General features: G+C 35.1%; 1 protein-coding gene across 2 annotated transcripts in view; it reads right to left on the bottom strand.

The window, feature by feature from the left end:
• The window catches only part of TNFRSF19 (TNF receptor superfamily member 19), a 99,077-nt gene extending 72,115 nt beyond the window's left edge, over nucleotides 1–26,962 (bottom strand). Inside the window, exons 1-3 of one of the 2 annotated variants that reach the window (XM_023499582.2) lie at nucleotides 26,479–26,962; nucleotides 5,079–5,200; nucleotides 1,859–1,969 (exon numbers count right to left, since the gene is read on the bottom strand). In XM_023499582.2, the coding sequence (XP_023355350.1) occupies nucleotides 1,859–1,969; nucleotides 5,079–5,141 (174 nt within the window). In that variant the 5' untranslated portion in view covers nucleotides 5,142–5,200; nucleotides 26,479–26,962. Of the gene's footprint in view, nucleotides 1–1,858; nucleotides 1,970–5,078; nucleotides 5,201–14,611; nucleotides 14,943–26,478 lie in introns of those variants that run through there. The other variant, XM_031960787.1, reaches the window with a different exon arrangement.
• Nucleotides 26,963–26,992: the final 30 nt, after the last annotated feature.

Genomic DNA, 26,992 nt, shown 5'->3' on the forward strand with positions numbered 1-26,992 from the left:
AACCATTACCAAATGGGACTGATGATTGAGTTTGAGGTTTGGAGGTCTGGAAGTGCTATTTCCTCTTCATTTGTGCCTTTTCCCATTATATTTCTTGATATTTTATATCTTTTCTTCCTTCAAATGAATTTTGTAGTTAATTCCACAAGGGACCCATTTGGTAAGTTCGACTGGCATAGCACAGAGTTTGTAAATGAATTGGTCTCATTCATTATTATTCAATAGAGTCCAGCAATAACTTTTTCCCAGCAGCAATAACTGTTTAAGCTGATCTTTCTTATTTTTAGAACTATTTTGTAATTGAATCTATACAGTTATTGGTAGAATGATTCCCAAATATTTTGTGTATTTTAAATATATTTTTGCAAAATACTTCGGTATTTTTTAGCCAGAATTTATGAAAATCTGACTCCCACCTTAATAGGAGGGAATGTTTTCCTGAGAAACACCTTAAGTAATTGGATTCTCAAGTCTTCTCTCCCTATCTGATAAAAAACAAAGCAACTTCATGATCAAATTTACTCTTCAAATATTGCATGTCTACACATTGCGTACAATAGCAAAATGTATATCTGAACATATATTTTTGAGAATTGAAAGCTGAAAATTATCGGTTAGAAATGCTACTGGATTTCCCACAGAGTTCAAAGAACACATAATTCGAAACCAAATGTAAAACACAGGATGTTTAAATCACCCTACTTATTTAACACACCAATTCCAAAGAAGCTGCCTCCCATGAAACTACTAGTTCAATGCATAATTCTTTGTTTCCTGCTGTTTGTAGATCATTGATCAAAAATCTATGAATGACAAAACCAGTCTTTGAACAATAGTCAAGCCGGTGGGTAGAGAGCACTTCTCTTTGGAGGAGCCAGACTTAGTCACTTTTAACAAAGGAAAAACTCTATTGTTTATGTCTTTTTGAATAAGAAGACTTTGATGCTTTCTACTGCACAAGAAGATACATCAATGACTTAAAAGCTCCCCAACTAGCTAGTCAGTCTCCCAAAGTGTCAAGGAAAAGAACTAGGCCCTACCTTTTTTAATATGCATCCAGGAAAATGGAGAATCAAAATTTTTTGCTGGTCTATATTTTCCCTAAGTACTATTATACCTCAAAATTGTCAAAAAAAAATCTTCATTTACAAAATGCTTTTGATTCAATTTTAATTAAAAAAATGAGAGCAAATATGTTTATTTTAATGATAATATAAAACAATTATGGTAAATTCAATTGACTTTTTTTAATTAAAAAAAATGTTTACTCTCACCCAGACTGGATGGGATGTACTACTGAAGGGATCCTTCAATTCCACAAATAAAATAATCATTTACCCTACATAGCTTATTATTGAGCCCTGAAGCCCAATCAAAGTAGAATGTAGGTTATTCATTTCTCATTTCTACTACCATCAAAAACATTTACCTTAGGAGAAAAGCTGACAATTATATCACTAAATACATGTCTATATTTATTTACTTTGTGTTTATTTTGAAGGTTGTATTTATAACATATCAACAAAATGATGTTACCTAAAAAAATTACTTTTTAGTCTTATAATTTTTGTTTGATGAAAGGGCCTATTTTGCAATTAAAATTGAACAAAAAAAATCTTCCTCCAAAACTCATATCTTGTATATGTTTGATGCACAGAAAAATAATTTCTGTTCTTAAAAACTGTGGTGTTTGGTTAAAAAACACAGGATAAAATGATCACATTAATACAAATTTCCAGAAGACTTGCATTTTGGGGAAAGAAAACTGATGAAGAGTAAAAACAAATGTTTTTAAAACATTAAAAAAAACGTTTTAAAAACAAAAGCTATCATTCTATTATAGATGTAATAAATGTACCTTAGACAGCTCCATTCCTGGACCACATTGTTTGCAGGGGATACAGTTTCCAGAGCGATCCCTAAATTCTTGTTGTCTGCAGTCTCCTGTTTCAGACATTATTCTACGTGGCTAAAAGGAAAAAAAATACACACAAAATTCAGAGTGAATTGTTCTCAAAGATACATCTCACAGTAAAGTATCTAGAGCCCTTCTGCATAGAAAGTAAAAAAAAAAAAAAAAAAAAAAAAAAAAAAAAAAAAAAAAAAAAAAAAAAAAAAAAAAAAAATTCAAGGTATTGTTCTAATAAAGCTGTCTGAAATAACTACAGTCACACCCAGAAATGCTAATTGAGAAAGAAATAAAGCTCATTTTCACTTTTTGAAAAGAGGCCAATTTAGGATGGGCTGAATAAGTCAATGAGCCTAATTCTTCAGGGTACTTGAAAGACTATTCTTTCCCCCTAACATAGAGGAAGGAAAGTTTCTCTCCTTGGAAGCCAGTTTATTCAACTCCAGAGCAGAATTGCTACTTTCCTCAGACAATTTTCAGACAATTTGGGTGAAAAGTGATATATTATGTCCTTAAGGGCTCTACAGCCTAAGGAGAATGTCTGGAGCCTAGGAAATGTCTAGGAAAGGAATGGGGCATGCAGAGAGAGCTATTCTTCCCTGGCTCTGGAGGTTTCAGCATTCTTCTGCTCTGTAATCTTCCAAGTTAACAGCAGCCCTATTCTCTGAACTGCAAGTAAGAGGATACATTTGCAAATATAATGAATTTGGATGGCCAGTTACACAGGATTTTGCAATGACTCATTAGAAATTTCCAAGTGGATTCAATGTGACTGCCATTAGTTTTGCTGAAACAAATTCAGTCCTTTCCAAGTGTACAAAGTGTACATTTTACTGAGAATTCATGAAAGAACAATATATACTTGCCCTTGTGGGTTTGGGTGCTGGCTTTGGGAAATATTTTCTGAAAATTACTGGATAAAAAGTTGAAATTTGTAAAGTGTTTTAAAGTTTGCAGAGTGTTTTACACATGATTTCATTTAAACCTCATAAAAGCTATTTGAGGTAGGTGTGATTAATATGCCCTTTCCAAAGGTGAGGAAACTGAGGTTCAGAAAACATAAAATGACTTTTCCAAGGTTCCTCAACTTACTAGCTGAGTAATCTTGTCTCGGGAAAGGAGTAGAACTCAGGTCTTTCTGACTCTTCTCCAGTGTTTTCCATTACTCCTGCCTATTCTAGTTGGGTGAAAAATTATTGGTTTTGAAATAGTTTGAGTTCTTCATAAAATGTATAAATATGAAATTATATTCTCATCATTGAGCTATCGTAATAATTTATTGAGATAAATAAAATGTTTGGGAAGGGTAACTTTTTTTTTTTTTTTTTTTTTTTTTAGTAATTATAACTTTTTATTGACAGAGCCCATGCCTGGGTAACTTTTTACAACATTATCCCTTACACTCACTTCTGCTTCGACTTTTCCCCTCCCTCCCTCCATCCCCTCCCCCAGATAGCAAGCAGTTCTATACATGTTAAATATGTCACAGTATATCCTAGATACAATATATGTGTGCAGAACCGAACAGTTCTCTTGTTGCACAGGAAGAATTGGTAAAAATAACCCAGGAAGAAAAACAAAAATGCAAACAGTTTACATTCATTTCCCAGTGTTCTTTCTTTGGGTGTAGCTGTTTCTGTTCATCATTGATCAATTGAAACTGAGTTAGATCTCTTTGTCGAAGAAATCCACTTCCATCAAAATACATCCTCATACAGTATTGTTGTTAAAGTATATAATGATCTCTTGGTTCTGCTCATTTCACTCAACATCATTCATGTAAGTCTCTCCAAGCCTCTCTGTATTCATCCTGCTGGTCATTTCTTACAGAACAATAATATTCCATAACATTCATATACCACAATTTAGGATGTCTTAAATTAAGAAACTTTCAATCAAGGCAATTTGGTTTCTATGCCATTTTCAAAAGGAGGGCTCTATTAGCTCTAAATCTGTGTGATCAAAAATTAAATCAGACTTGAAGGTCTCAGAGAAAACTAGGACAACAGAGTACTCAGCTGTGATATGAATTAACCTTATATTAGTCATCCCCTGAAAGTCAATAATTATGTTCATATATTTTTGTTCCCTCTCTACCCATCCTCACCCCAGTAAAACAGATTATATTTAATATAAAGGCGATTTCTTCAAATGTATTTTTCATTTTTACATAGGATCATGGAAATTTGAGGGCAAGGTCTATGTTCACTTATTTGGTATAATGCCTCATTGAAATGCCACATATCAAAAGACACTCAATGAATGCTTTTAGGCAGAAGCCTTATTACTTAAAACCTCTGTCATCTTGGACAAGTCATTCTCCAGGCCTCAGTTTTCTCACCTGTAAAATCAATCTTTTGACCAAAAACACCTTCAAGATCTGTGATCCTATAACAGATGGGCTGTCATTTTGTTTAAGCCCAAAGTGACTAGTTACATCTAAATTTAGATGAAAAAAGGCTATGTTTCAAAGATATTCAGAGAGAAAAGTTCCACACAGCCTCCCTTTTTAACTGCTTATGCTTAACAGCTTTATGCAAATTTTCCATATGTCTACCTGAATTTTTTATAGTAGCTTAACTCCCTTTCTTCATTCTCTGTTCTCCAAGGAGGACAGTTACTATCCTCTGTATAATAATCCTTCATATATTCAAAGATCATTATTAAGCTTTGCTTTATTATGTCTCCAGATGAAATAAATTTCAGTTCCTTTTAACTTCCCTCATAGGGTCTATTTTCCAACACTTTTAATCATCTTAATGGTTCTTCTTTGAACCTTTTCCAAGTCCTCCACAAACCTTATAAGTCTTATAGTCCGGAACTGGAAATAATACTCTAGTCAGGAAGGGTCTGACTCGTGCTGAGTATGGCACATTTCTATGAGCCACAAGATAATTTATCATTGTCATGGGGCTAGAAATGTTGTTACTCCAATTATTTGATTTCCTCTATATTTCAAAGAAAAGAATTTAAACAATGTCTTCCAAAGTCAAGATTGGACATTTCTGTCCATTTTTGATTCATTCATGTCTACCACAGAAGTAAAAAAAAAATTAAAATAATGACAAAAGAATCTGAGGCAATTATAGAAAACACTCTAGACCACATTATATTAATTATGTTTCTTTCATCACATTCAAATGAAAAAGTTGAATGAACATTTACTTACCAAATGTGCTAGTAAAAATACTATGGTGAATAATATTTCTTTTGAAGATCTTTTAGATTCCATCTCTTTTGATGAAATATATTCCCAATATCTTTTGATGAACTATATTCCCAATCTGAAAACTAAAATAAAAGAAAATAAAAATTTAAAATTTTAAACATGATCGGATTTACTTTGAATAATCATTTGAAATTCAACAATATGATTGCTAGTCATCATGTAAAAGAGACCATTTTAAAAAGTCAACGTGAACAAATGGCCAAAGTTTATTTTTAAAACATAGCAATGAAAAGTTAAGACTTTATTCTGCCAACAATATTTATTTAAACTCCAACTGGTTTTAACATTGGTTTTCATTTTCTATTTTAAATCACTATTGAGTATAGGGCACTTAATAGACAATCACATCTCAAACAGGGACAAAGAAAAGTACCACTGACTTCAAAGGCAATTCATCCTCCATGCAAGGATGAACTTAGGCTATGCCTCTGGGATGTCAGAACAATCAATTAATGAAGTCACTGGAGTCAAACAACCAGTCAATTCACTAGTGAAAAAAAGACAGTCAAACAACTTGTTTGACTTGTCCATTTGGACATTAACAGTCAATGGAGGTAAATCTGTACAGTGGGCATTTGTGAAATTTGATGCACAACCTAAGTATGTGAATTAAATATATATGAAAATTAAGGGAAAATAAGAATCATAAGATAATTGGATTTAGAGCTAGAAGGGACCTCAGAAATGATCAATTCAATCCTTTCACCCTTTCTTTTTACAAATTTGGAAGTAAAGGGATATAGGAAGGTAAATCATTAAGGCATTAAAAAAATTTGGTAAACTGAGTATTCTCATAGACAACTTGAAGCCGAGACATTGACATGGGTAATTCAGAAAGAGAAAACAATCTAATTTAAAAGAAAGAAAGACAGACAAATAGACAGAAGAAAAAAAGAAAGATACATTTTTCCCTTCCCCAGAATGCTTAGAACACTAATTTGCAAAGCGAATCCAGCTAATTTGTTCACATCTACACAGAAGAGATCTTCTTAAGGGGAAAAAAAAATTGTTTAACATATAGCTCCTAGGTGTCCATCTAGTTGCATTATTGAAAAGGAAGCTGAGAAAGTCCAGGTTTTCTTTGAAGCACAGGCTTTTAAAACAAATAGATCCAGAAAAGATGATCCTATGTTCCAAAAAAAGAATAAAGTTCATACCTTAAGCAAAATATCCTGTTTAGTTTTCTTCCTCCCCACATAAAGCAAATACAAACATAGAAAGAAAAGGTCATCTTTAAGCTGTGGCTAGTTAGCCAAGGGAACATCACAACAAGAAAGCACAAATTCAGAGAAAAAAGCAACATCAAATTGGCAGTCTTAACAAGTCAAATAGAGTGTGAAAACTACCTAGGAATACTTAACAGATATTTTTTGATCAGAAGTTGAGATAAATTAATTTATCTTCCCTTAGGAGACCTTTAGTAATAGTGTTTAGAAAAGAACAAGCTTTGCATCCAGCTCTAATGCTTTAATTGCTTAATCACCTAGTTCCCTAAGGTTGTGAATACCACAAGTAGAAAAACAAAAAAACCAAATCACAATGCCTTAAAATTCAACTTCAAGATTACTTACATTTCTTTAGCATCACAAGATAACAAGCTTATAGCCTAGAGATGGAAGAGACCTTGAGGGTCTAAACTTTCATTTGAAAAAGGAAAATAAAAATTGAGATCCAAAGAGGCTGATTTAGCCAAGTTCACACAAATCAAAGATTCAGGATTTGAATCCATTCCCCTCACTAATCCAACTTTATTAAAAAGTACCAACAACAGTTATTGAAATGATGAATTTTTAACAATTAAAAATATTTGTCATTTTAATTTTGAAAAAATCTTTTAAGAATAAAAATAATAATAAATAATAAAGATCCTAATATCAAAAGACTTGGTTTTATAGAATGAGACAAAAGAATTAATAAAATCAATCAGTGAGGCAGTCAATTGAGCACTCATTTTGTATAGAGTACTACCCTGGGTTCTGTGGGGAGTTGACAGCCAGCATTAGTGGAGGGGAAAAATGAAATGCTAATAGTCATGAACATTTATATCCAGTTCAAAAACCTGGTTTTGGCCCTTGCCCTTATAAGCTAATGGGGGTAGCAACACACACACATGCACATCACACTCACACACATACACCCCCAGACCCCTTCGCCTGCTGAAATGATAGCCTATATGGATCCAAATTAAGGCAATGACTTATTTTAGAAGAGATTTTTTTTTTAACAAAGTTATTTTGTTATTTTGAAACATCCTCTCTTATTTCATTAACACATGCCATATTGGACCAAAATAGAGAGCTGAATGAAGAATTCAAAACTAGCTATCTCATATCTAACATTTTAGGAGACAAGCATTTCTCCCAAAAAAGAAAATCTTCCAGTAATGGCATTGGGCGGGAAAAAGCAAAAAATAAACCTAACCCTATCCTATTTATCATTCTTATTCTTTTACTAGTTGTACCACTTTTAGCTAGGTGATCTTGGGTGATCACTTAGCATCTCTGTACCTGTTTCTACTCCTTTAGAGTAGGGAGAAAGCCCTACTTATCATCCCTAATTCATTAGATTGATATAAGGTTCAAAAGAGAGAATGCATATTAAAGTATTATGAAAATTGTGCTCTATAGATATAAGGTATTATTATTATTAGAATCCTTTGGCAGGCAATCAGATAATTACTACTCCCAAAGGACACAGAATAGAAACTCAAAGGTGATGTGCTTACTTAAGACACTAAAAATGAATTTTCATGAAAGGACATTGGACTATTACAGTGACTATTCTACTTCCTAGTTCCTCAGTTTCCTCATATGTAAAATGAAGGGATTGGATTGAATTTTCTATACTATCCTTTCTTGGATGAGATAGATTATAAAAAGGACATTTTAACAAATGCACATATATATAACATTTCCATAAGAGACTGATGTCTTAAGAGAAAACCAAGGGACATTTTGCAAGTAATTCAGCTATGATGAAGTGTCAGGAGTATGAACTTGAATTTCCTGGAATAAAATGAAATGCAGTATGAATTTCTTTGGCATTCAAAACAGAGGGAAAACTGGGCAAAAAAAGTCAAGCATTTTTAAAGTAATAATACTGAAAGTTAAAAATGAAGCAAAAATTTACTGAAATGCCTTTAGCTGCTATTTATCTTTCTCAAAGACTTTTAATATATATATATATATATATATATATATATATATATTGTTCAGTGTTCATTTGATGACATCAAAAGTGAAGTTATAAAGAATTATAGGGTAAGAAAGGATTGTGATTATGTAGAATTGGGCAGCTGGTTAGAAGTGCAGCTGTGTGGGTGGATCCTGCAAATACACATTCATCCTGTATGATGCCTCTACTAATCAGTCTACTCCTTTCTTGGGAAGAGAGGGGTTGTGAAAGATAATAGCCTTTGCTAGGTGGTGGAGTAGATGGAGTGCTAAACCTGGAATCAGGAAAGCTCATCTTCATGAGTTCAAATCGCCCCTCAGGCACCAGCTGTATTACCCTGGGTAAATCACTTAATTCTATTTGACTCAGTTTTCTGTAAAATGGATTTGAGAAATAAATGGCCACCCACTTCAGTATCCTTGCCAAGAAAATGCCCAAAAGGAGATGGAAATGACACAAAACCAATAATAATCTTTGTATGGAACCAGTATCAATGATATGAGTGAGAGAGGTTGGGATAATCTTAAAACAATTGTATTCAAAGAGCAAATAGTTGAGACTGGAAGTGCCAATGACTTAGAGATGTCACACATCTCCTAATTCCTTAAAACCTTGTGCATTTATTATTCCTTTATGACTAGGAACAAAGCAGCAATAAGTATTGTAGGTCATTGGAAAAATCTTTTCCTTCATTAAGCCGATCCTTCTGACCATGCTTTGTTGCTTCTGTTAGGTACTTTGTTATTGTACTAAGCAACCACATCAAAAAGAGACTAGAGGAGCAAGACTGGAAGACTTAATTTACATAAGCCAGAATGTAATCATAATAATATTATTTATATGGTAATTTTAATATATTATTCAATCCTCCCAACAACCCTGGAAATAGTTGATATTATTATTCTTATTTATAAATGAGTTAACTGGGGTGGACAGAGAGTTCTAGCTATTTACACAGGATCATTGGCAGCTAAATGGTGCTGTAAATAGGATTGGAATCAGGAAAATTCATCTTCCTGAGTTCAAATCCAGACTCAGACATTTGCTGACTGTGTGACCCTGGACAAATCAATTAACTCTGTTTGCCTCAGTTTCCTCATCTGTAAAATGAGTTGGAGATAAAAATGGCAAACCACTTCAGTATCTTTGCCAAGAAAATCCCAAATTGAGATCACAAAGAGTCAGACCAGGCTGACTCATCAACATAAAGTAGGTATGCATCTGAGCCAGGATTTGAATTAAGGTCTCCCTGCCTTTTGAAAGCATTCTCTGCACTTATCTACGTAGTAAATAAGTCATCCAGGTTTCCCATCATGATAACTTGGGCTGATAATGCATCTCTTTCCCATTACCACATTTTTAAACGGGAAAAGAACAAGACTTTTTTTTTTTAATTAAAAAAAAAATTATACCTCCAACTCCCTTATTTAAATATACAAATGCCTATAAGCCACCCAAGATAAAGGGACATAAAACACATTTACTAACTGACTGATCCTTAGCTGATTTGTGAAGAGCTAAACTATTTAAGAGAGCAAAGTTATACATTTACATTTATTTTTTTATTTTGACAGCACCCTTTCCTTCATAGTCTTTTGATTTCATATTTCCAAGAATGAACTGTACATATGATTTGCCAGTGACCGAAAATGTGAATCTTAAAAGAGTATTTCGAATAGCCTGGATAATTTTCAGAACAAATCATTTACTTTATTTTCCATCCTTTCTAAAAAAAAAAACCAAAAAAAAAAACTACTTGATTTATTAGCCACTAGATGCAGTCCATGTTAGAGGTAACCATTTTAATGTAATAATCGTATATTAACTTTATATAATGAAGCCATATTCATCCCTTACATTTTTTCCAATATGCAATAACCTGAAATATTTTTTTTTAAATCAACTTTAATGTAAACTGGCATGCTCACAATTTATAAAAACCAGTGTTGAGGTAAAGCCAGTGCTATAAATACAGGCTTTCATATTTTAATACCTAGACTGTAATCATAAATGGATTAAAAACAAATGTCAGTCCTAAATGTCAAGTGATGCAAAATGAATCATAAATATAGGGTACTCCTATCTTCAGGAGGGATTACAACCACTAGCATCTCCTATGGTCTCTACTGTCATATTTTAGCTTTCAATTTCACTCTATTCAGCTATAAAACGTTCTTGTGGCATTGTGTAACTGGCAAATATGTATGCAGCCTAGGAACTCTTATAGAGGTGTGCTGTATTACACATATTGATGTTGGCCTAGAGATGGAAATGATTTTCCTTTTTGCAATCATGAAATATTTCTACAAGCTTTAAAATTTTCTGCTGCCAAATGCAATATCTTCAAACACTCAAAGTTCAAAAATGTTAAGACCTAATGTCAAGTTCCAAAAATCATGCCAATTTGGAAAAAAAAAATCAAATCATTGGAGGGATAGAGTAATAGGGAAGAGAGCCCCTAGTACTCTATCCCTCCAATGATGAATGAGTTTCCCAGGTTAATGAGTAGATATCATTTTTACACTATAGGATACATTGATGTTTTCAAAATTGTTGCCCAATTATGATAAAATCACTATAATACCAAAAGAATTTATGAACCTACCCTATCCTAAATTCTGAGCAAAGATCAATTTTTAATGTGAAAGGGGCTTTAAAAGACTACATCTTCCTTCTTTTGGAGAAAATTGCACTCTTCCATTTTCCAAATATAGCTGTCTAAACTATTCTTTTAAAATATATCCTGAGGAGATTACAAAACCTTCTTTCATAACCCACTACTGTCTTCTCTTGAGGCTAAATACTCACCATTCCTTTAAAACATACACAAGCTGATTGAGGAGCCCCTTAATAATATTCACTCAAGCTGATTAGTGTTCATGACAATTTTGCTTCAAATAAATGCTAGGGCATTTTTATCTTAAATAGAAAAATCTTTTTAAAAGGCTAGATAGAGCCACAAGTAAACCTTTTGAGGCTCCCAGAAAAAAAAAATATGATTCCTTTCAATTATCTTAATTATTATTGTCAGAAATCTCTGAAAGATAACAGGCTGTGAATGAACTGTCATGGAAAAGAAATATATTGCACAATCTACCAGTTTGGGATTTTTGTCTTCAGCTTTGAAGTTTATTTTTAAGTCTCTAACTAGTTAATAATAAATTGCTTTGGGCAAACTTTTTTCAACTGATTTTATAATGCAGACCAATGCAATGGGAAAGCTGGATTTGTCTGTCATTTGTCTATCATTTACTGCTTATGTGACTTTGAGACAGCTAAGTGACACAGAGACTAAAGCCAGGAAGATTCATCTTCCTGAGTTCAAAACTGGCCTCAAACATTTACTAGCTGTGGAACCCTGGGTAAGATACATAACCCTGTTTGTGTCATTCTTCTCATCTTCAATGAGCTGGAGCAGGAAATTACAAGGGACTTTGCCAGGAAAACAAGACATGGAGTCACAAAAAATCAGACCTAACAATAAATTTGGACATTTCATTTCTATTTTCTGGCTCTCAGTTTCCCCACCTGTAAAAAGGGTTTGCACCAGATGGCCTCTAAAATACCTTTGATCACTCAATTTATAATCCTATAATTGTGGAATCAAAAGGCAATCATCAATTCATTGACTGGGTATATACACTTATTCTAGTTAGGCATAATTATTTAAAATGCATTAAATGAAAACAAAACATGAACTTTTTGCTACAATTTTGAATATTTCCCTTTAAATATTTGTTCATTAGGTTTAGAATCAAATATGTTTTTTCAAACTTTGAAAAGGTTATTATTAGATGATGAGAGGTATATGTTCACTAAAATAAATTTGAAAATGAGGAGTCAAATTCTATTTTAACCTTAAATCTACCTCTATCTTTATTCATGAGTATGAATGGAACTTTTTTGCTTTTGATTAAAAGTTCACTCAATAAACTCTAAGCTCATGAAGTAGAATTATAAGTGAGATAGGCTAACATTCATCTAGTATGGGCAGTATGTGGCTATTACAAATTCTATAATCATCTGGTCATAATCATCTGAAGTGATCAGACTATGTATCTCTTCCTTTTAGAAGTCACATAGATATGTAGTCCATAATCCTAATGCAAAACCTTTGCATAAGGGACTTTACCAAGTAAAAAAAGCAAAGACAAATTTTCATGTTCCAAAATTCAGATTCATGTGCAAGAATAATTTTAAATTTTTATAAAATCTACTTTGTGATCCTCTAGCTAAAGAAAAAAAATAACTTCTATGATTATCCAGAAACATGCAGACAGTAAATCATCTGGCACTTAATATGGAAAGAAAATAATATAAATAAACTCACATTATATACTCTATGGAAAGAAAAGTAGCAAAGAAGTTATTTTTATTAAAGGATAAGTAAATAACTATAAGAAACAGAGCATTGCTGCATATTTAATAGTAATTTTACATTATCCTTCAAGGCTAAGAAAAAAATACTTTAAAAAGAAGACAAACTTCACATTAAAATGGAATTTGAGTCACTAAAAATGCTTTTTAGCATAAATTGGTGAAGAGAATGCCAAGAATGGCCTTCTAATGTTTTCATATTCTGTATTAATGATAACTGATTAAAGTTACACATGTCTTTCTGGAATTAGTTCAACGACATTAAGCAACCCAATATTTTCCTCTTCTGTCTCAAATGTGTTCATTATTTTCCTACCTATACCTCCCATTTACACATTCCTTTTGTTTTAAAATAGTTCTTTGCACCAAGCTACTGATTAATAGCTTTGAGAAGGATGATAGCTTTTGGCAGAAGGACTCAATTACTCCCAATTACCAAATCTAAATTCTACTTAAAAGCTGGTCAGTAAGTGACATGTGAAACCTCACCTACTTGAGAAGCAGCACAGGAAAAAAATGCCTAGGATATATAATTACCAACATAAAAGATGTACAATGTAAAGATGCTGAAGAAATCCTTCCTAAATGCAATATAATCTGCCCTTTGCAAAAAAGTATCTGATTTGTGAAATAACTACATTAAGTTCTTCAGCATATCCTTTTCGACAACAGTTGCTGTCAATATAGTGGAATCTAAGTCAAGTAAAACTTTGCAAGAAAAAGGATACATCTCAGCCAATATACAGTTATTAATTGCTTATTATGTGCTCTGTCACTGTCCTAAGACTTGAGGATGTGTGAACTTTACACAGATCTACTGCAGTGAACAAAAATTATATTCTGTCTGGAGTTTTGTTTACAAATTAATGTTTTTGTTCATGTAAAATTAAAAAGTGATCCTATTAAAGTTTTTTTACGTGCTAAATACAGACAAGATAAAAAGTGTACCATAATCAAGGCAGTATCCCATTTCAACTCATCCAAACCTTTATTACTCAGGTTATAATTAACTCCATGTTATATTTATGTCCACAGAATATCACCGGCAAACTTAAAAAGACTTAGAGGTTGTGAGGATCAAACCTCTCCCCCCTCCCTTTATAATGGAAAGAAAGAGCAACCACAAATCTGTTAAGCTCTACTACATCATTTTTTTTTTTTTTAACATTAAAGCCCTTTATAAATGTCAACCTTCAACAGAAAGCATAGCATATGTTTATGTACCATGTATGAGGCTTTCCAAAGCCCCTTCTAACTCCCTCCCCTGTTGCAATTGCAGAGACTAAACTTATTAATATGAGAGGCTGTTTCCAGCTGCTAAAATCAGTAAGCAGCTTAGCAATCTTCAATCCTGGATGCCCATAGGAACAAGCACCCTGGCAGCTCTCGCGTGCAGTTAGTTATTTGGGATTATTTCCGAAGTGACCACGCGTTTGGACACAGACTAGGCAATATTCTCAACATTTTTCTACGTATCACCCAAATCGTGGGGCACTTCACAAGATCCTTGAGACAAGCCTGTGCTTTTAGAGAGTCAAGTAACCTTCGCCTCCAAAAGAGAATAAAGTTTTCCCACTCTTTTATCTGGCTCCTGGGAGCTTACTTGCCCTGCCGAATCCCTCAGTTTTCCCCCTTCCCCAAAAAATTTTGCGATCCTGGGCCTTTATCCCTTCCCAAAGCGCCCTGCCATTCAGTGCGCTCTCTGTCTCTCCAAAGTTAGTGAACGCTCACACCTTCTGCTGCACTAGATGCGTTCCCACCCTAGGAGATCAGCGGTCAGCACCCGACTTTTACAGTCAGAGTAGCCTCTCTCCTCCAGCCCCCTGCTCACTAGAGTCGCCTCAGGGCGAGCATAGTGCAGAGCAAGGCAGGGCTGGACTGGGTAGCAGCCTAAGCGAGGCAACCATCCTGGGGCAGCTCACCTTCTCCCGTCCTTAAGAGGCCCTTCCCCGAGCGCACTTATTCTCTCCGGGTTCCCTTCTTCTCCGGTGAGGCCCTCCAGGGTTAAGTCTTACGCAGCTCGGCTCCAGGTTGAGGTGCTCTGAGCTTGAAGATAGCAGGCTCGGCGATGGAAAGGGTGGCTAGTTCTGGGGGCTTGTCTCTGGCAGCTGCTGCTCCAAACTATAGCCAGCACACAGCGCTCTCCCGTAGCCCGGGCAACAGCAGCCGCCACAGCCACCGCCTCCACTTCCCCAGTCCTTCTAGCCAGGCTCACTCTGCACAGCCCCGCCCTCCTCTCCGGTACTCTCCTATCTCCTCCTCCTCTCTTTTATAGGACCAGCCCTCTTCTCCTCATAGCCATCCTAGCCTCTCCAGAGACCAAACATTCACTGTAGGGGCGCTAGTGCCACTCTACCCGCTCCCGCCCCCTCTTCCTTATCTGTGCCCCGCACCTGGGGTGATGTCCTACCTTGTTCCATTCTCACAGACTGCAATCGCGGGACCTAGCAGTAGCTTGCCCCCGTGACAACACTGGGGGCAGTAAACCTCAAGCTCTCCTTCCTAGGATCTGGGACCGGGTGGAGTGTCAGCAATAATCTCAACTGCGGTATATGAATATTATGGAATATTATTGTTCGGTAAGAAACGACCAACAGGATGATTTCAGAAAGGCCTGGAGAGACTTACACGAACTGATGCTGAGTGAAACGAGCAGGGTCAGGAGATCATTATATACTTCAACAACAATACTATATGATGATCAATTCTGATGGACCTGGCCATCCTCAGCAATGAGATGAACCAAATCAGTTCCAATGGAGCAGTAATGAACTGAACCAGCTACACCCAGTGAAAGAACTCTGGGAGATGACTGTGAACCATTACATTGAATTCCTAATCCCTATATTTTTGCCCGCCTGCATTTTGGATTTCCTTCACAAGCTAATTGTACAATATTTCAGAGTCTGATTCTTCTTGTACAGCAAAATAATGGTTTGGTCATGTATACTTATTGTGTATCTAATTTATGCTTTAATATATTTAACATCTACTGGTTATCTTGCCATCTAGGGGAGAGTGTGGGGGGAAGGAGGGGAAAAATTGGAACAAAAGGTTTGGCAGTTGTCAATGCTATAAAATTACCCATGCATATAACTTGTAAATAAAAAGCTATTAAAAAAAAAAAAAAGCAATAATCTCCCTCCTAGGACACGGGAGAGACAACCAAAGGCAGGAGATAGTTATTAGCAAGCTGGCTTGTGCTTCTTGTGCTCTTCTTAAAATAGGAAGAAAAGGAGAAAGGCTGTAGAGGAAGGAAGGGAACAAGCATTTATTAAGCACTTGTGTGCCAGACAGTGTGCCAAATCCTTTACAGACATTCCGTTTGATCCTCATAATGACCCTGGGAACTAGGTAAGCCTCATAAATATCTTTTTCTAGTTAGGGAAATGGAGGTAAATAGGTTAAGTGACTTGTTCAGGGTCACTAGAAGGGTGAATTTGAACTCAGGTCTTGCTGACTCCACTATCACTTCTCTCACCTAACTGCCTGTAGGCAAAAGGCTTCTCTTGTGCTCTTGGCATTTCCCCACTTAATTCAACAAATATGTATCAAGTATCAACTGTGTACAGAAAGCCATTCCATAAAAGGGGGAGATAAAAAGGTAAGGAGTAGTCCCTGCCCCCATGAAACTCATAATTTAATTGGTATAAGACACAAACACTTAATTAAGTATAGTTAAAAACAGTTCTTTCCCCAAAATATAGACTACTTCTGAAAAAAAACTTTTCAGGTTTACCCTAGCCAGATTTCAGATCTTACTATCCTGTGAGTCCTATTCTAGTAGCACAAGCTCAAATATTGCATTTAGATAATCTTGACTGAGGAAAGTCTGTGTAGGTAAATGTGTGTTCCATGAAAAGGGGTCAAGGATATCCTTGTAACTCTAATTCAAAAAATAATTTTGAGCATTTATTATAAATGCATTGCACTGTGCTAGTGCCTTAGTGGGGGGGGGGGGGGGGGGGAGAGGGAAGAAAGGAAGAGAGAATCCAAATACATATATGTGGCACAGTGGATGGAGCCTGGAATCAAATAGACTCATCTTCTTGTGTTCAAATCTAATCTCAGACAAGTCCTAATTGTGTAACCCTGGGCAAATCACTTAACCCTGTTGCCTTAATTTCCTCATCTGTAAATTGCAAGATAAAAGAAATAAAATGGCAAATCATTTCATTATCTTTGCCAAGAAAACCCCAAATGAAGTTGTGAAGAATGTAGAATGACTGAATAATAGCAACAAGACTAGCATCAGGGGTTCTTAAGACAAGATATATGAATTTGATGGATTTTTTTATAACTATTTCAATCTATTTAATCTTATGTATTTAAAAATATTATTCTAAGAAGGTTTCACCAGAGCCCCAAGTAGTCTAATACACATGTACTAATTAAAAACTCTTGAATTAACTCCTTGCAGTTTGATGTGTGCTAGTCAAAGCTTTCCAGATACTTTTTAGGATTTTTGATTTCAAAGGCCATACCTTATACTTCTTTACTTAGGGAGCACATAACTCAGCACTTCCTGGAACCTTCTCCCTTCTCATCCATGTCTCCTAGAATCCTTTGGTCCCAGCTAAAATCCTCTATTCTACAGAAAGCCTTTTCCAGTGCTCCTTAATTCTAGTTCTTTCCCTCTCGAGGTTATTCACATTTTATTCTGAAAAGAGATTGATACATAGTTGTTTGTTCTCTGCCCCATTAGCCTTGAGTCTCTTGAGGACAAGAACTATCTTTTGTCCTTCTTTGTATCCCCCGTGTTTAACACAGTGCCTGGTGCACAGTAGGTCCTTAACAAATGTTTACTAACTTTCCAAATAGTTGTTGAATCACTGGCTGGTTGACTGAAGAAAATGACTTACTACAATCATACATGGAAATGTTGAGAATTCAGAAGAGCCTTTCATAATTTTATGGCTTATGAAAATCCCTTTCTGCTCTGGATCCATGATTTTATAATATAGATAGACCACTCAAAGAGCAGTGAGTCCAATCCTCTCATTTTACAGATGATGAAACTAGGCTAATCAATTTTTTTCCCCCAACATCACATTGAAATCAAGTATAAAGTTACATTTGAACCCATACCCTCTGATTCCAGTCACTGCTCTTTCCATTATACCACATACTGCCTGTCCTATATTTATAGCAGGACATATATATTTAAATATCAGAACGATAGCTTCCTTTTATGGAGGACCTGAATCAATTTTGGAAATTTTTCAATAAGTGTAATCAGTTTGTTTCTGTCTCCTGAGATTCGGAGAACATCTGAATTTGGCTAATTTCTAGCTTTCTAGGTGTTCTTATTTCTCTTTCAAATTCCATACAAACATATTGATTAATTCAATCATGGAAACAGAAAAGGCCATAGATTGGCAAAAAAAAAAAAAAAAAAAAAAAAAAAAGAGCAATTTCTTTAGTAAGTCCATGTTCATCATGGCTCTAATCTTATGGTGGCATCCTATAGTTACTCTCTCCCTATTCTACCCCTCAAAGCACAGAAAGAACCTTCCCCAGTCCAATCTACATCATCCACAATACCAATTAAGGACATTATGTAAATTTGTTTTTCCACTTTGTGCCTGTATGCTTCATCATCCCACCCCCTTCTCTGATCCTTGCTTGGATTCTTTTTTTCCTTGTTCTATTTGAGTTGTAGCCCTGTAGCTCCTGTTGTGAATCAGAAACTCCTTAATTTCATCAAAATAAAAACCTCTTTTATTATTTTGCTGCCGCCAACTTGTGTTCCTATTGCAAATGATTTTGTCCAAGAGCTCCTCACTTTTCCATTGCTTCTACAGTCACCATCTCCATCTGCTGCCTTATATTGCTTCTTCCACCATTGCCAAGTGTTTCCCTTTCTTTTGCAGAACTGCATCCAATGTGTACACATAAAATCCTCTCAGTTAGCTAAGAAAACCTTTGCTTTGAACCTTTACTCTTAGCTAAGAGGAGTAAAGTCCATTCAACTTTTCCTGCCTTAGAATACAAGTAAAAACCCCAATATGATCAGCACATTTCTAACAAAATTGCATCTCTTTGAGGTTGTATTGAACACTGTCTGTATTCACTTTTTCATTTCTGATCATCTCTCTGTCCTCTACATCTGAACCCCCACACATTATCCAGAGCTGTGAAGAAACCTGAAGAGAGCTCCAGGAACCTAAGAGTTCTGAATGGGTCAGAGCTGGTAGCCCTTGCTATCAAGCTTACCACAATGGCAAAGACCCACTTCCTCATTACCAATGACCTCATTTGATCCTTACCACAACATTGTAAAAGAGGAAAGACATTACTTTCACCAGTTTACAGATGAGAAAACCGAATTTAGGTTGGGCAGGTAATTTGTCCAAAATTATAATAATTGAACAAGCCTCGTCTGGATGTTAGGTCTTCTGACTCTGTTCTTTCTACCCTATTCATTTTCCATTTTGGTCAGAGTACTTATATGGCTAAACATATGCACAGAAAGGGTTAGTTAGCCTGGCATAAATGTGAAGGACAGATTAAGGAAGGAAGGAGGAAAAATTTATGAAGTACCCAATTGGTGCCTTATACAGTGCTAAGAGATTTATGTTATCAAATTTAATCTTCACAACAACTCTGACAAGTAGATGCTATGATTATCCCCATTTCACAGTTAAGGAAACTGAGGCAGACAGAGGGAAAGTGACTTACTCAGAATTTTATCATTTAATAAGTATCTGAGGCCATTATTTGAACTCAGGTCTGATTACAGCCCCAGCTTTCTACCCATTGTACCATCTAGCTAATGGGAAACAAGTGGAGGCAAGCCTATTGGTAAAAGGTGATTGTAGTATTACAAGTGGGAGGTAATGAGGATAAGTACTAAGTGTAGTAGCAGTGGGGATAGAAAGGGACAAATGTAAGGGATATAGCTCAGGATGGATTAAAAATAAATGAATAGGAGAAGTATGAGTCAAAGGTAGCCCCAAGGTTGTAAACATGAAAGATTGAATGGATTAATGGTAATGCCACTGGTAAAGTCAGAAGGAGGTACCACTTTGAAGGAGAAAATAATAAGGCTGGGTTTTGAATGCAGAGAAGTTGAAGTGTGTGGATGATAGGAATCAAGGTAGAAGTAGGCTGCTGGAAGTGCAGAGGTGAAACTCAGGAAGATTAAATTTGGGAATCTTTTGAATAGAGATGAGAGCTGAATGAACCATGAGAGTAAATGAAACTGGCAATGGAAAGAAAAAATAAGGACAGAATTTTGGAGGATATCCAACTTAACAATGAAGAGGCAGTAAAAGAGAGATGGCCAGAGAATTAAGAGGACAAGCAGAAGAGAGCATATAGAAAGAGAGAATCATCAAGAATTAAAAAGAAAAAAATGCTTCAGAGAAGGATCTGGTGAGGGCAGAGAGAATGCCATTGAATTTGATTATATGGGGAAGTTTTCTTAGTTGTGGGTGCAGAAGCCATATGGCAAAGAGGTGAGGAGAGAATGGGTAGTGAGGAGAGAAACATTTTTGGAGATGGATATCATTTTCAAGAATCTTATAGTGGAAAAGAGAAGAGATTTGGATAGAAACTGAATAAGATAAAAATGTCAAGGGAAGGCCCTTTTAGGAGAGGGAAATATGACCTCTTCTGAAGTCCCAAGCTTTGCCCTATTTGGTCTGGTACCCTCCCTGTTCCAAATCATAAGCCATGATCATTTCTACATCTGTACTTTTTGGTTCATAGTTTTCCCTGTCTGAAAACAAATCTTGGTCCTGCTTCCTCCATGACTCCACTCTGATTCTTTAGTTCCCATTGATATCTCAGAATTCCAGTTGTATTTATAATTACACACACAATTGAGTAATTAATCTCTAAATGTCAGAAGGGCTTATTTTGTCTCTTCCTAGAAAACTGGAAGTTCCTTGAGGGCGGCTCTTGTCTCATAGACAATACCAGGTACATATAAATATATGTTGAGTGAAAACATTTTTGTTGTTCAGTTTTTTCAATGTTGTCCAGTGTTTTGTCCCCCTATTTGATGGTTTTTTGAAACATGTATTAGAGTGGTTTGCCTTTTTCTTTTTCTTCAGCTCATTTACAGATAAGGAAACTGAGGCAAACAGGATTAAGTGATTTGCTCAGAGTCACACGGCTAGGAATTATCTGAGGCTAGATTTGAATTCAGGAAGATGAGTTTTCCTGACTGTCTACTGTGGTAGCTACCCCAATAATTATGTAAATTATTTAAGGTGGTTCATAACATGAAATTAAAGTTTCTATATTGTTTACAACTCTTCTTCTAACAATAGAATACATTCAAAGAAAAGAGCATTTTTGTCCTACAGACAATTGGCTGCATGTAACTTTAAAATGCCATGTTATTTAGGGTAGATATTATTTCATTTTTATCTTTATATCCCTAGTACTTAGAATACTTGGCACATAATAAGTACATCATCAGTAACATTTATATAACAATGTCTTAATAAAGTACTTCTGTATCAAATTATCTTCCACATTATATCTATATATGGTTTATATTTAAACATTGTTGTATGTATGTATATACACATATATGTGTATTTTATTTAGATGATTTACCTAACCATTCATCCATTCAACAAACTATTGAATTGGTGTGCCACAGAGGATACAGGCCAAGGTCTGGAGTCAGGATAATCTGAGTTCAATTTTGGCCTCAAAAACTTACTAGTTGTGTATTCCCCAGCAAATGAATCTCTTGCTTTCATATAAAAGCATGAGTTTAACCATCCAGGAATACTTGGGGCAATTTTTTTTTTTTAAGGGGATATGTTCTCAGTAGCTAGGTGATACAGTGAATAGAGTTCTGGGCCTAAAATTAGGAAGACCCATTTTCCTGTATTCAAATCCAGACTCAAACAATCACTAGCTTTGTAACCCTGGTCCAGTCACTTAATCCTGTTTATCTCAGTTTTCTCAATTGTGAAATGTGGATAATAATGGCACCTAATAGTACAGTTATTGTGAGGACTAAATGAGATGACTTATCATGGTGTCTTATGCCAGACATTGCTATATAAATGTTACTTATGATTACAGTGATGATGATGATGCATTTATTATGTGTCAAGTATTGTTCTAAGTACTAGGGGTATGAAGGTAAAAATGACATAAAATCTACCGTAAAATAGCTTTCATTCTAAAGGAAACAACATATCCTCTTATAAATAAATCCAAAGTAATAGAAGGGGGGTCTAGCAGATGGTAAAATAGGAAAAGCTTTCTATAGTAGGTGGACAGAGATTCTACAGCTTGTGCACAGACTCTACAGATGGAATGTTGTCAGGGACTATATACTAGGGACTATATTCCAGTTTGGCTGGATATAAAGTCATACACTGCAATCAATTATTACATTATATCCATATGTATAATATATGAGATTTTTATAATTATTTATATAATTATAATTATATGCTTGTATCTAAATGTACATGCAGTGAATATACACATTAACTTATAAATAGGATATAAAAGCTGTTTTGACATCATACTTTACATATATGATATCTGCTAAACGAAATGATGCAAATAAATTTGTCATAATTTAGAGCCCAGTGCTAAGAACATTTTGTTGTTGTTATTCAAGTCATTTCAGTTCTGTCTAATCCTTTATGATTCTAATTTGGGTTTTGTTTTTTTTTTTCAGCAGAGATACTGAAATGGTCTGCCATTTCCTTTTCCAGTTCATTTTGCAAATGTGGAAACTGAGGCAAACAGGATTAAATGACTTGCCTAGGATCACACAGCTAGTAAGTGTTTGAATCCAGATTTGAACTCAGGAAAATGAGTCTTCCTGACTTTAAGCTCAGCATTTTGCCATCTATCTGCCGAGAACATACTTCCTTAAAAAAAAAAAAAAAAAAAAAAAAAAGCATTCCTAGACGGTTAAATTCATCCTTTTATATAAAAATAGGAGATTCAAACTTGTCAATTCTACTCTTTCTATGGTAGAGAAGTTAGAAGTTAGCAAAAGATAGGCTGGAGTCATCTTTGGTTTAGAGATTAGAAAGGCTGCCTGTGTTTCCTTCCTTCTTGCTTTTCCCCCTCTCCCTGCCCAATTCTTGTCTATTTAGAGGAAGGAGGATGAGGTAGCAGCAGAAATCTGTGTTATGAATGTGAACAGAGATTGTCTTCTCTGGAAGTTCCAACTTCCTCTTAACTCTGATAAAAAACGGTTTCTCCACATTTCACTTTAGGTTGAATTCTTTAAAAATGATTTCTTTCCCTTTCTACTTCAGAATGCTTCAAGTGTGAGTTTTGTGCTTTGATATCTTTGTGGATACCTGTAGCATCTTCATCTTATCTTGGGGAAGGCTCTCTTTCCCTGCTAAGAGAGGAAAGCTTAGGCCAACCTAATGGCTAAAAGAAAATTCTATACTGAAAAAGAGTTTAAACTCTAAAACTCTAAAATTTTGTGATATTTGTTGGACCTCACTTGTGTTCTATAACTGCTCTTCAATTTATAGAGTTGCTGAAGAATTTACTGAGAGATTGTCAAGAAACAGGTTTGCACAGCAACAAGGCCAACTCTGTTCGCTCTACTACACTGTCCCTGGATTTTGTGATAACTGGTAGAATTATGGTACCTATAATTATCTATTCAAATAAAATACAAAAGGTATTATAAGGGAAGATTTAAAAGAAAAGATCTAAACCATGTTAATTTTTAACCATAAGCTTGTTGCCACTTTTTAGTACCTTTAATAAGGAATTTATTACCAATCTGGAATTTTTCTTGAGTTCTACATGACCATTTGTAATAATCAAGTACTAATTGTGGATGATGGCTATTTTACCTAGAAAAATGTTGCTTATGGGTCTTAGAAATTAGAGTTAGCAAGCAAATTATCCACAGTACTTTAACTGGCACTGGCAAGTACCTTAATACATTCCTTATCTAAAGTATTTGCTTTTTCTGCTTAGGCATTTTATTTTCAAGAAAGAAAAAAGCAGGAAAGGCTACTGAAAAGTATTCTCAGTAATATGGAGAGTGATTAAAAAAAATTACAAGTGCTTCTATATATGGAACAGGTAATGACATTTGTCCCCAATTTCACAATAATGCCAATGGGCTTTTAGCATTTGCACTTTTAAGCTAGTGTTAAAAGTGTCTGGGAAGCTCACTGGAAAAATTTACGAAAATTCCAAATTCGCCTTAAAACAGAAAGTTGGCTGATTACAATTTCCCATCAAGGGCATTTAGAAAATTCACAAAAACTATTTTAAATGTGGTGATAAATCACCATAATGATAATATTTTTAGAAGGCATACTTTTGCTTGCCTTGCTAATCCTACTAACTTGGAGTATCTGATACTCCCTGGTAGGAATGTAGAAACCTATTCATGTGGTAGAGATGCAAAAGACGGATAGTTGAGAAGTAATTTGGAGTTCCCGTGTTGATAGACAAAAGTGCTTGACATAGTTGTCTCAGTAGCAGAAAATGCACGCCAGAGGAAGTTGCTATCTTTATATCTCAAAGACTAACATTGTTCCCCAGTCGGCTACACAATACACTTGTTATAACAGTTGTTAGAAAGTTATGCTACTCACAAAGCAATCTGGTACATTCACCAGCACCACCACAACACACAGCCAGGGCAATCTTTGAACAGTTATTAATCACAGTGTACTTTTGTAAACTGAGAATTGCTAGTTCATTGACATGGAAACCTATAATTAAAGCTCCAGCCAATTGTTCTTTCTTAAACATTGTGACTTGTTTAATTTCTCAGCCTAAGGCTGTGTCTATACAAAGTCAGCAGTTATTTATTTAATTTAATTAATTCAGGTAAAATGGTTTGGAGAGGGGAGACCTGAATTGCCTGCTCTGGCCTGAATTAACCACATGTTTGCCAATTTTTTTCCCCATTTTGTTCTGTGTAGACAGCTCGAGTTTGTTATAATGAGATTAACAAAAGGATAAATCACTATGTGAAACTGAATTAAAAGGGGAAAAAATGATTGAGACAATCCCGAGGGCTAGGGCAAAGTATATCTACAGGCTGCTTTCTCAATTGTGATTTCATAGTCCTTTCTTTGAGTTTTCTTTGCATCCTAGTACAGTTAGGCTGAAGTAGTCTGAAGTATATTAAATAAGGTATATAAAAATTAAAAGTGATGCTCTGGGAGGTCATGGTCATAATTTGTTGCATTGTTAGGAGAATGAAATTTTAAATACCTCTCTTGGCACCAGTAAAAGCAACAGTTATGACTGAAAGATTAAATTCTTACTGACAGCCCTTTAAATCACAGTCAGCTTGGCATGGGCTTAAATAACCTCCACTGACAACTATCAAAGTAGGAAAATCAAACCTACAGTGCTAATTGCCCTCCTCCTAATATCAGGCAGCTACTTTACAAAGGAATGCAAATTAATTGGTTTGGGAAAATTAATGATAGATGAAATCAGGCCTCATTAGGCCATACTAGTTTCATCAAAATGTCAGGATAAATGGTAACTGGTCCAATCACCATTTAGCCTTATCTTGGTTTTTTTTTTTTTTCTCTTTTTTTCTTTTTTTAGCTAACACAAAATAGAGTATTGTTATGCTAACTGAATAGTCTGCCCAAATAAAACAAGGAATGGGATGGGGGAGAAGTTCTTTAATGACTCAATGAGAAAAACTCTGATCTCGCCAATATTTCACAGAGTCTTATTGTGATTAAGTTCAAAATGAAAAGATTTCAGATATTTTGGTACTTACTGAGCTGATAAGGTACTTGAGATTGTCTTGTTTTGCTAATAATTAACTTTCTCTTTTCAAATTCAGTTCATCAGCTCGGTTAGATCTGTGGTTTGCCACAGTGTATCTTAACTGAACTTGAAGTGAAACTCAAATATTTTATTTAAAATACTAAGTGTTGACATTCAGATAATTTTCATAAACAACTGGCAAATTTTAATGGAAGCAGCTATCACTGTGCATTTGAATGCTAATTTGGCAATTAATATAAAACATTTTTGAGTCCTCTTTTAAATGGGCTTTGATCTTTCCAAAAGGCTCATAATATGTGCACAGTGCTTCCAACCAAGTTTAGGGCAACCTGGCTTCACTTAAAAAAGAAAAAAAAAAAGACACTTAGTTTTATACATCAAAAGCTTGAATAATTAAATTTTTTCAAATAATCTCAGTAAATTACAGGAAGACATGTAATTGCAGTGTTTGTGGATATATATGTATAAATATTCACTTAACATATGTATATTTAATATATATTATATATGATTTATATACATATAAAAACACGAACATAACAATTTATGCAAGATATTAAATTTACTCTTTTATATAAGAAGGAAGTAATTTGTTTTAAATAAACTCTCTGCCTTTAAGAAATCAAATATTGCAATTTATAAACAAGAAAACTTAAACGAACAAAAATCTTTAAATCCTACATATTTAATCTACACATTTACCTACATATTTAACACAACATCTACTCTTTGTATGCGTTACTTCTGCTGCATGCTTAAGTTGTCACAGTCTTTTACTTTGGTTAGCTGGACTTGTCTCTTCTGCTTGCTTGCAACTAAATTTTTCACAGCAAATTGTACAAACATACCACTGCAAACAATGCTTGCTGCATAAATCAACTATTACATTTCCTCTGACAAGCATAGTTAGAAGAGTGGCGTTGCATTCGACAGACAGCTTCTGGTCCGAGAGGGTTAAACTTATTTGGTCCAAATATACATACACACACACACACAGAGGAGAATAATAATAGATCATAATAATAAAAAGCCTGCAACAAAATATAAAATGTAGTACCTGTAACGTGCTGAAATCTCTCCAGTCTCCGCCCTTTCAGTAATTTAGTTTCATACTGGCACCACTTCTGTACCAAATGCTTCTTCCTCCCCCAGAAATGTGTGTCAGCACAAGCCCAGACGAAACTCCAAATCCAGGAAAATAAAATTAACCGTGCAGATCAAAGGCAGACGAGCACGGAGACCAAATGCCTGTAATCTGATCAGTGATCAGATGCCATTACATCAAAGGCAGGCTAAGTTGTTTGGGCTTTTTTTCTTTTTAAAGATATGTTAAAAAGAAAATTCTCTTTTCAGCAGGTAGTTACCTCCCCGCCTTCTGGTCCTTAAATGGCTTTGTTAAGTGTTGCTCACTTTGGCTTCTTCCCTGGGTTTCTGGGCCGGTAGAAAGCGAAGGATTCCTCCTGGGTTCCCCCGAGTTGAGTGGCTGGATCTGTAGCTTTTTCAGTTCCCAAGCTGTGTTGTGGATTGTGTGTTGGGAGTTTTTCCTAGTGCCAGCGGGTTGTGCTTTATCC

The sequence above is a fragment of the Sarcophilus harrisii genome, chromosome 3, assembly GCF_902635505.1.
Source record: "Sarcophilus harrisii chromosome 3, mSarHar1.11, whole genome shotgun sequence".
NCBI classification, from domain to species: Eukaryota; Metazoa; Chordata; class Mammalia; order Dasyuromorphia; family Dasyuridae; genus Sarcophilus; species Sarcophilus harrisii.